The sequence below is a fragment of the Ascaphus truei genome, chromosome 8, assembly GCF_040206685.1.
Source record: "Ascaphus truei isolate aAscTru1 chromosome 8, aAscTru1.hap1, whole genome shotgun sequence".
Taxonomy (NCBI): domain Eukaryota; kingdom Metazoa; phylum Chordata; class Amphibia; order Anura; family Ascaphidae; genus Ascaphus; species Ascaphus truei.
In genome coordinates, this window is record NC_134490.1 from 5,978,763 (window position 1) to 5,989,976 (window position 11,214).

The window sequence follows — 11,214 nt, forward strand, 5'->3', positions numbered from 1 at the left end:
CGTGAAGCAGGGGAGCCTGGGAGAAGGAGCAGCGCAGTGAGTACAGACACTGCCTCTGATAACAGTGACACAGCGCGTGAAGCAGGGGAGCCTGGGAGAAGGAGCAGTGCAGTGAGTACAGACGCTGCCTCTGATAACAGGGACACAGCGCGGGAAGCAGGGGAGCCTGGGAGAAGGAGCAGCGCAGTGAGTACAGACACTGCCTCTGATAACAGTGACACAGCGCGGGAGGCAGGGGAGCCTGGGAGAAGGAGCAGCGCAGTGAGTACAGACACTGCCTCTGATAACAGGGACACAGCGCGGGAAGCAGGGGAGCCTGGGAGAAGGAGCAGCGCAGTGAGTACAGACACTGCCTCTGATAACAGTGACACAGCGCGTGAAGCAGGGGAGCCTGGGAGAGGGAGCAGCGCAGTGAGTACAGACACTGCCTCTGATAACAGTGACACAGCGCGTGAAGCAGGGGAGCCTGGGAGAAGGAGCAGCGCAGTGAGTACAGACACTGCCTCTGATAACAGTGACACAGCGCGGGAAGCAGGGGAGCCTGGGAGAAGGAGCAGCGCAGTGAGTACAGACACTGCCTCTGATAACAGTGACACAGCGCGTGAAGCAGGGGATCCTGGGAGAAGGAGCAGCGCAGTGAGTACAGACACTGCCTCTGATAACAGTGACACAGCGTGGGAAGCAGGGGAGCCTGGGAGAAGGAGCAGCGCAGTGAGTACAGACACTGCCTCTGATAACAGTGACACAGCGCGTGAAGCAGGGGAGCCTGGGAGAAGGAGCAGCGCAGTGAGTACAGACACTGCCTCTGATAACAGGGACACCACGCGGGAAGCAGGGGAGCCTGGGAGAAGGAGCAGCGCAGTGAGTACAGACACTGCCTCTGATAACAGTGACACAGCGCGTGAAGCAGGGGAGCCTGGTTCTATTCCCGGTGTCGGCTCGTTGTGACCTTGGGCAACAAGTCCCTTTATCTCCCTGTGCCACAGGCACCAAAACATAGATTATGAGCTCTGCGGGACAGTACTAGTGCATGGGTAACCAACTCCAGTCCTTAAGAGCTACCAACAGGTCAGGTGTTCAGGATATCCCTGCTTCAGCACAGGTGGCTCAACCAAGTCGAAGACTGCACCACCTGTGCTGTAGCAGGGATATCGTGAAAACCTGAACTGTTGGTGGCTTTTGAGGACTGGAATCGGCTACACATGCCCTAGTGCCTGCAGAAAATGGTACGTGCTGCGTACAGTGTCAGCGCTATACAAGAGAAACAACCCAATGATATAGACAATGGATGAGGAGCCGCTCAAAACCAGATTCAAAATGAATTGAAAACCAAATCTCCACACGATCCCCATGTCGCTCACAGAGGAGGTGGGGAGGGGGGGGGGGTCTTATCCCGTGAAACAGACAAAGAACGAGAAGCTGCCAGGAAAAGCAGCAGTGGTCACTTCGGGGGTTCGTTAGAAAGCAGCTTTCACAGTTATGTGTCACACAACGAGCGATGATTCTGTATCCATTCAAACACACGGGACTGGAACCTTCTTCCGCACATGGAAGGCAGCAAACTGAACAAGTGCCGCAGACAGAAGATGTACGTCTTACCTGTGGGCAGTCCTTAATGTAGTGCCCTTTGTTGAAGCAGAGGTGACACAGGTAGTTTGGAGGGGGCCTCTTGCTGGGTTTTCTGCTCTCAGAGGAGAGCGAGATTTCCGAGAAATGTTCAGTGAGAGAACTCAGTCCGTCCACAATGTTATTTAGGGATCCGTAGGGGGACACGCTCTTGTAGAGGCTGCTGCCCAGGGCCTGCGGTGGAGAGGAGCACAGTTTAGACTTGCAAGTGAGGTTACAGAAAGATTTACAACAGATAAACAACATCGAATCCTCCTTATTTATTCTAGATACTGAGACTAAAACAAGTGAGACCGGGTAACAAGCGTGCCGTTAGAAATGCACTTACGTAAATTATCACGCAAACCAGGGGTGGCCAACTCCCGTCCTCAAGGACCACCAACAGGTCAGGTTTTAGGACATCCCTGCTTCAGCTTAGGTGGTGCAGTTCAACTGAGCCACCTGTGCTGAAGCAGGGATATCATGAAAACCTGACCTGTTGGTGGCCCTTGACCACTGGAGTTGGCCACGCCTGACCTAAACTGACGGACATGTTTACGCTTCCTCCTGTATCAGAAGAGATCCACATGGCCATTGGAGTCAGTGCCTCCAGGGTGCACAAAAGATCACAACGCCAATCTTCCTACTTATTCCAGTTTGTTTCATATGATTTTATTTTGTGGCTGAGTTTCACAACCAGGGAGGTCAACGTTCGGCCTTAATATTTCATCAGATCACATCCCATTTCCATTTTATTTACCCCCCCAATTAACAGTAATGAGACATTAGTGCTCTTGTTGAATAAATCAGAGTTAAATGAGAGTACTGCACGTAACTGGGGCTGTTTTTTTCCCCCCAACGGTGGAAAATGTTTAGAGACATTTGATGAACCCGCCCTGTGTTTGGCAAATGATGCAACTTTTGGGAGGCAAAGAATTAAACATGAGCTGACATAACAACTGGCAGAACATTGCACAATTATTTAATTCCACTGAAATGTACAGTACAGATAAATAGTGTCCACCCTGAAAGTGGACAGTGAGTTGCAGGACCTCTTCTGCTCTCTGTGTCACTGTCACCCAGCATGTAGAGCCAAATTCAATGGGCCATTGTGTCCATGTCGGAGACATTGACTGTGGGACAAAAAAAGATTCCTTCCGCCTGTGTCACTGTCACCCTGCGGTGAGAGGGGTAGACGCTAACTACCATTAGTTTCTTTTGCCTCTCTGTCACTGTCACCCGGCGGTGGAAGGGACAGAATCCATGCACGATTTGTTCATTCTATCTTTCTGTCTCCCATCCTGCAGTGGGAAGGACGTTAGTATCCATGGACCACCAGCTTCTTCTTCTGTGTCAGTCACCCTGAGGTGGGGACGCTTTAATTACCTGAACCAAGGGGTTCCCTGGAGCTGGTCCATGGCCCCCAGACTTCCAGGGACCCTCTGGTTGCGGAGAAAACACTCATTTTGTGTCATACACTAAAAAAAAAAAACAAAAGGAAAAATAAATAAGGTTGAATGGATGTCCCAAAAGGTCCAAAACGGAGCACAGCAGTAGCAAGGAGTGGGGCCACAAACCAGAAAAGGGGTTAAAAAATAGTTTATTCCATAACAAGTGAGGGGTACAGGGTAACTCTGACGCGTTTCGGGAACTCCGACGCGTTTTTGTCACTCTTTGACAAAAGGACTTGTTCCCGAAACGCGTCAGAGTTACCCTATACCCCTCACTTGTTATGGAATAAACTATTTTTTAACGCCTTTTTCTGGTTTGTGGCCCCACTCCTTGCTACTGCTGTGCTCCGTTTTGGACCTTTTGGGACATCCATTCAACCTACCTTGCTGACGTGAGGCACGCATCACCCAGGGACAAGCTGCTGTACCGTGAGTACTTACCTGTTCACTCCATATTGTCATGTTAGTTTTGCAGGCTGTTTTATGGGGAGGGTAGGCATGTCCATTATGGTATATATATAGGTCTGTCACCACCCCATAGACACCTATGCATTGTTTTTTCTGACTGGAGTTTAGACAAACAGGTTTCAAGAAAGTCTCACATAGCTCTGATTATAGCTGATTCCCAATGGGAAGTGAACATTATTACACTGATGTTATGGTGTAATTGAGCCCTGATTCTGGGACTGGTTCCCTCAAACCTTACGGAAAAATAAATAAAGCGTTGATATCGTGGGAACCTTACACCGACCGGGCGGTGCCCAGGAGGTTTGAGACCGCGGTTTGGAGTTGATTGCCGCTTTAAGGGAGGCAATTAAATCGCTAAGTTTCTTACACAATGTTGCTAGCTACTACGGATTGTACCTTTAAACCAGGAAGTCCTAATGACTATAAAAATGATTGCGTCTACGCAGGCGACAGAGCACAACCCACGCTGCGTTAACCCTGACACTGCCATTACAGAAAGCCCGACAGAGCACAACCCCCGCTGCGTTAACCCTGACACTGCCATTACAGAAAGCCCGACAGAGCACAACCCACGCTGCGTTAACCCTGACACTGCCATTACAGAAAGCCCGACAGAGCACAACCCACGCTGCGTTAACCCTGACACTGCCATTACAGAAAGCCGACAGAGCACAACCCACGCTGCGTTAACCCTGACACTGCCATTACAGAAAGCCCGACAGCGCACAACCCACGCTGCGTTAACCCTGACACTGCCATTACAGAAAGCCCGACAGCGCACAACCCACGCTGCGTTAACCCTGACACTGCCATTACAGAAAGCCCGACAGAGCACAACCCCCGCTGCGTTAACCCTGACACTGCCATTACAGAAAGCCCGACAGCGCACAACCCACGCTGCGTTAACCCTGACACTGCCATTACAGAAAGCCCGACAGCGCACAACCCACGCTGCGTTAACCCTGACACTGCCATTACGGAAAGCCCGACAGCGCACAACCCACGCTGCGTTAACCCTGACACTGCCATTACAGAAAGCCCGACAGAGCACAACCCACGCTGCGTTAACCCTGACACTGCCATTACAGAAAGCCCGACAGCGCACAACCCACGCTGCGTTAACCCTGACACTGCCATTACAGAAAGCCCGACAGAGCACAACCCACGCTGCGTTAACCCTGACACTGCCATTACAGAAAGCCCGAAAGAGCACAACCCACGCTGCGTTAACCCTGACACTGCCATTACAGAAAGCCAGACAGCGCACAACCCACGCTGCGTTAACCCTGACACTGCCATTACAGAAAGCCCGACAGCGCACAACCCACGCTGCGTTAACCCTGACACTGCCATTACAGAAAGCCCGACAGCGCACAACCCACGCTGCGTTAACCCTGACACTGCCATTACAGAAAGACCGACAGAGCACAACCCACGCTGCGTTAACCCTGACACTGCCATTACAGAAAGCCCGACAGCGCACAACCCACGCTGCGTTAACCCTGACACTGCCATTACAGAAAGCCCGACAGCGCACAACCCACGCTGCGTTAACCCTGACACTGCCATTACAGAAAGCCCGACAGCGCACAACCCACGCTGCGTTAACCCTGACACTGCCATTACAGAAAGCCCGACAGCGCACAACCCACGCTGCGTTAACCCTGACACTGCCATTACAGAAAGCCGAAACCGAAGCGGTAAACATAAAAAAAGTAGGAAAATGTATAACAAAAACACAAAAGTTGGCGATGCAAAGCAACGGCGGCAACGCGACGGCGGTAACACAAGAGCAGCAACGCGACAGCGCCAACACAAGAGCAGCAACGCGACGGCGCCAACACAAGAGCAGCAACGCGACGGCGGCAACACAAGAGCAGCAACGCGACGGCGGCAACACAAGAGCAGCAACGCGACGGCGGCAACACAAGAGCAGCAACGCGACGGCGGCAACACAAGAGCAGCAACGCGACGGCACCAACACAAGAGCAGCAACGTGACGGCGGCAACACAAGAGCAACAATGGTACAGCAATGACGGGTTGGCGGCAACGCGACAGCGATAAGGTGACGGCGGAAACGGGATGGTGGCAACGCGACATCGGCAATGCAACGGCGGTAAGGCGACGGCGGCAACAGGACAGCGGTAAGGTGACGGCGAGAACACGATGACGGCAACAGGAGGGCGGCAACGGGACGGCCGCAATGCCACGACGGCAACCCAATGGTAATAGGCAAAGGACGGCAGCAATGCGATGGCGGCCACACGCCGGCGGCACGCCACAACAGCAACAGAACGGGGGAAAGGCGATGGCGGCAACGCGACGGTGGCAATGCCACAACAGCAACAGGACGGCGGCAACGCGATAGCAATAACGGGACGTGGCAACGCCATAGCAATAACGGGACGTGGCAACGCGATAGCAATAACGGGACGTGGCAACGCGATAGCAATAACGGGACGTGGCAACGCGATAGCAATAACGGGACGTGGCAACGCGATAGCAATAACGGGACGTGGCAACGCGATAGCAATAACGGGACGTGGCAACGCGATAGCAATAACGGGACGTGGCAACGCGATAGCAATAACGGGACGTGGCAACGCGATAGCAATAACGGGACGTGGCAATGCGATAGCAATAACGGGACGTGGCAACGCGATAGCAATAACGGGACGTGGCAACGCCATAGCAATAACGGGACGTGGCAACGCCATAGCAATAACGGGACGTGGCAACGCGAGTTTTACACAGGAATTAAACAGCAGATACAGAAAGTACTGTAAGTGACACGCCGAACCTCTAACCAAACATACCCATGTAGCAGCCGTTCTTACTGCAGCGCGCGCGGCGCAGGCGACACACACAACGCGCCAGGGGGACGAGCGTCCATTGTTTTGTATTAGCTGCATGGCGTACGCGGGTGGAGCTTATGTGCCAGCAATGAAATGCATCTTTACGTCTTTATTTGTACATTTAGGCACCAATGCCTGTTACGTATGTATAGCTTTATTTATATAGCTCCCACCGTGTACTCAGCGCTTTACAAAGACAACACAGTACAGAGAATTATATATAATACAATAAGCGCAGTAAAGTCAGACAATAGGAAAGGAAATCCCTGCCCCGGAGAGCTTACAATCTAAGTGGTATGATGGCAGACTTACAGAGACAGCAGGTGAGGGGGTAAGTGCAGTAGATGGCAGTGCTTGGCCGCGATGGTTGGTAGGAGCGACTGTGGGTGTGGGACAGTAGCCAGGAGTCCGGGCTATTGGGATGCTTCATTTAAGAGGTGAGTTTTAAGTGTTATGGAATAGCGCATTTTAGTAAATATGGCCACAGTGCCCGTTAGGATCTCATATCTACCTGAGAGACAATGCAGAGAGGAATACAACTTTGCAGTAATCAAGGCAAAGCATTTTTTGGGGGGTGTGGAATACGTCTGTCTCAAAAATAATCGACAAAATAGAACAATTGTGTACCACACTGATTAGGAAATGTGTGATCATTATCTCGCGGCCTTGTACAGGAGGAGCCCGTCACTGCGTTACAACGTTACGCAGATGTCAATAAAGGGTTACAAATCTGGAGTGGCTTATGTGGATCCAGATCCAGGTGTCAGGTTTAAGCAGTGCCGGACTTACCCATAAGCCAACTAAGCTACAGCTCAGGGTCTCACAGTATGAGGGGCCTCAAACATAGAAACAAACGCATGCATTTCAAACTTTCGGATGATAAATAAACAAGATATTGGGGGAAAAGATGCTCTATAAATATGGACATTTACGTTCAAATATGGCCCTAAGCATCACGTGCATCGAAAATGACACATTTCGTGGCTTATCCTTTGACGACGTCAGCAATGACTTTGCTCTCCAAAAATCCCGACATAAACTGTTTTAATATTGAAATTAATGTGACGTGCAAACACTGTGGATTTTATCTTCACACCGTCATTTATTTATAATTTATTTATAAAAATGTGTTACCAGGGAGTAATACATTGAGAGATACCTCTCGTTTTCAAGTATGTCCTGGGCACAGAGTTATAAAAAATACACGGTTACGATAAAAGAACAGGGTCATACAGGTAATTCATAGACATTTCATGGACAGATAAAGTTGGAAAATTGGGTACAGGGGATAAAGGGCTTGTGTGTCACCTCTGGGTATAACAACGCTAGTATAACGCCTATCTCTGTGTATAACAACGCTAGTATAACGCCTATCTCTGTGTATAACAACGCTAGTATAACACCTTCATTCATTTCAGTGTCAGGTTTATATTTTCAATGGTCCCCTCAGCCAGAGTAATAAATCTATTTCTAATGTTTGGGGAATCTTAAACTTGACATCGCCCAGGGCCTCGGACAGGTCAAAGTTCAGCCCTGGGCTTAGGTAATGTTGTTAAGAGCATTTTATTTTTAAAGTCAGGTAACCGTGTCCTTAGAAGAGGCTTTGAGCTTCTGTCTTGGAGGGGTTTGATGTTTCCGTGTTGTTGCTTTGCAGGATACCAGCACATTGAGCACAAACCAGAGGACTTTCTTCTCCCACGAGCTCTGCACACAACATGGGCACTGTAGAAGAGACAAGCTGGGCCATTCATAGAGTAGCCATCCTCACCCTCCAGGAGTGTGTCCCCGACAGGTCATCACGGGCTGACCTCAGCCACCTTTACAGAGTGAAAAGAGGCACACAGCTCTGTGGGACCCTATGGCACCCAGGGAGGGAGGAGGGGGGGGTTAAGAGACAGCACGCAACCTCAGCTTTGCGCAGAGATCTGGAAATAACTCTGTCCATATCTATCCCTCCCCATGCATTCATTTGCAGGGCTCGTCTCAGCTTGAAATAGCAGGCGATTGGGATGCAGAGCTTGCGTTGGTCTATTTAAAGCGCATTCTGAAATACCAGCTCCCCGTTCAGGGGGGCTGCAGAGACAGGCAGACTAGTGTGGGTTCCATCTATAACCTCAAGGAAACATTTTTAAGACCGTCAGGGGGCAACAAGTCATTTTGGGGTCTGGCTACCGTTAGGGTAGATGTACAGTACCTTCTCACTGCAAACGTGTGAATCCCAGCCCAGCCCACTGACTGCCGGGCTGCACCGTGATAATCATTAGAAACGGGAGAACCTTTCGCTCGCTCAGTCGAACTTGGAGAATATCAGCTATTTCCAGTCAGCAAAGAAGTTCGCTTTGATACAAAAGTTTGTGGCAACTTGAATTTTCAAATACGGATATATGTCTGGGGGGTGAGGGTTCGATTTTCCCACTTTAAAAGGCGAAAATTCACGTTTTGAACCATTCTGGCCAATCTACGTTTCCGACAATTTTTCGCACAAAAGTTCGATCAAAAGTGCAGGGAAGCGAATCTCTAGTAAATAAATAAATGATCCAGCCTTGGTTTGAATTTGCCGATTTGGTAAAAATGGTGGTCATTATTCACTAAAGGGGCTAAGCGTTAGCACATCCTAATTCCCATTAATTAAGTTGTGCTAAAGCTTAGTACCCTTTAGAGCAGGGATGCTCAATTCCAATCCTCAAGCCCTCACCAACAGGCCAGGGTTTCAGGATATCCCAGCGTCAGCACAGGTGGCTCAATCAGAGGCTCTGTGAAAGACTGAGCCTCTGGTTGGGCCATCTGTGCTGAAGCAGGGACTGATTGAGCCACCTATGCTGAAGCAGAGATATCTTGAAAACCTGACCTGTAGTTGGGTCTTGAGGACTGGAGTTGAGCACCCTTGCTTTAGTGCATACGGGCCTGAGATGTAAAAGTTAAATCAGGATCAGTATTGAACCTTTAAAATGTATTGTGACTTTGTGCAATCCCCTTTCCACTTATTCTCTGCACACAGAAATACTATTGCTGGGCAAGGGTTCATATTTTTGAACATTTCTATAGGTGTATTTCTATATCCCCGTCTTTATCACGTTTTTCCAGGGGACCTCAGGGTTCCACGGAACACAGGCTGAAAATCACTGGACCACTTTTGATTAGCTGGTGTATGAGGATAATGAATCTATACAATGGTATACGTTCAGCTCACGTGCAGCACACGTGCTGAGAGAAGGAGCGGCTCAGTGAGTAAAGACACTGACTGGCACTGAGTTTGAATTCCTGGTGTCGGCTCCTTGTGACCTTGGGCAAGTCACCTTATCTCCCTGTGCCTCAGGCACCAAAAACATTGATTGTAAGCTCCACGGGGCAGGGACCTGTGCCTGCAAAATTTCTCTGTAAAGCGCTATGTAGCAGCGTAATACAAGAACATGCTATCATCATTATTATTATTATAGCTCACGGCAAAAACGAACTTGGATAATCTGACTGGAGCATTAACCCTATCAATACTAGACAACAACAAAAAACCTAAAACTTATAAATGTTAGTAAAGTGAAAATGTTTTCTTTTGAACTATTTCATGTGAAAAATGTATACTGTACTTTCTTTTTTTTTCTGTCCTGTGTATTTATAACTCACCTCCCTGTTAATATTAAAGCTGCAGTTCAGTCAATATCCTGCATGTGTGTTTTTTTTAATAAATCAGTTCTGTAGTAAGAAAAAATACTTTTAGCATTTTCTGTTTTTAAAAAAACAACTCTGAAAGACCAATTTTCTTGTATTCTATTTTAACAGCTATTTGCTAAGGCACTGTCCCTTCATGTCCTGTCACAAGCCCTGGCACACCCCTTTGTCAGCCCTGCCCTCCCTCTAGCACATGTCAGTGCAGGAGTGCTCATGAATATTCATGAGCTTCCACTGACAGACAAGCAGAATATAAACAGATCCCTTCACTAATTATGTCACCAAATTTCGACCTATCAATACATGGAGAACGAATTGACCTGCAGCTATACAGTTCTTTAGGTAATTAGAGATTGCCCACATGAAACTATTGAAGTAAAAAAATACATTTAAAAAAAAAAAAAAAGACTGAACTGCAGCTTTAATCATAATCACCTTTTTCTGTTTGGCTGATCATGGCAGCATAATTATTTTACCCAAAACAATAACAAAACAAAGAGAAAAAGGACAGTTGTTTCACGTGTAAACTTGACTCTCCATACAAGAGCTTACAAAAGTCTCATCATTAAAGATATGAAGTAAATATCAGAGAAGGCTTCCAAGGCATTTGGCCACTATGAAAACATTAGAAGTTTTAACAGTTATTTTACATAATGGTCTTGTTTTTGTTTTTAAGAAGTGTGAGTTAGTCACAAGTTTCATTCCTGGTTGGATTTTGTTTCATTTGTATATATGCGGCATTTGATTGCATAAGCTGCCGATCGTTTCGCTCTCACGCGATCAGGCGGCGAAGATCAGACTCACTGGGTTCACTTTATGGATGACTATGATCAATTCTGCAAGTCAGTGGAACGCAACAACTACAATATAACCATATATTACAACGGGTAACAATTTGTCTATTGTTACAGCTTTTACCTCAGCCACAGTCTCCTGCTGGGAACACTGCAACACGTTCATGTTTGTGATAATTTGTTGCCTAAATCTGATACACTGCTGGCGAAGATGACAGGGCTCACAAGAGGTGTGCTATAGAAACCAAAGGATGCTCGGTACATTAAACCACAGAAAAAATGGCATACGAGTTGGAAAGCGAGAAAAGAAACGCAGTAAGTATGATCTAGTGCCACCGAACTGATTTATAAACAAACAATGATTTCTCCTTTAA

General features: G+C 48.2%; 1 protein-coding gene across 1 annotated transcript in view; it reads right to left on the minus strand.

Moving 5' to 3' along the window:
• Positions 1 to 1,245: 1,245 nt before the first annotated feature.
• ZCCHC24 (zinc finger CCHC-type containing 24) overlaps positions 1,246 to 11,214 on the minus strand; it is a 64,924-nt gene continuing 54,955 nt past the window's right edge. The window contains exons 2-3 of the mRNA XM_075610253.1: positions 1,600 to 1,800; positions 1,246 to 1,251 (exon numbers count right to left, since the gene is read on the minus strand). Of these exons, the coding sequence (XP_075466368.1) occupies positions 1,246 to 1,251; positions 1,600 to 1,800 (207 nt within the window). The remainder of the gene's footprint in view (positions 1,252 to 1,599; positions 1,801 to 11,214) is intronic.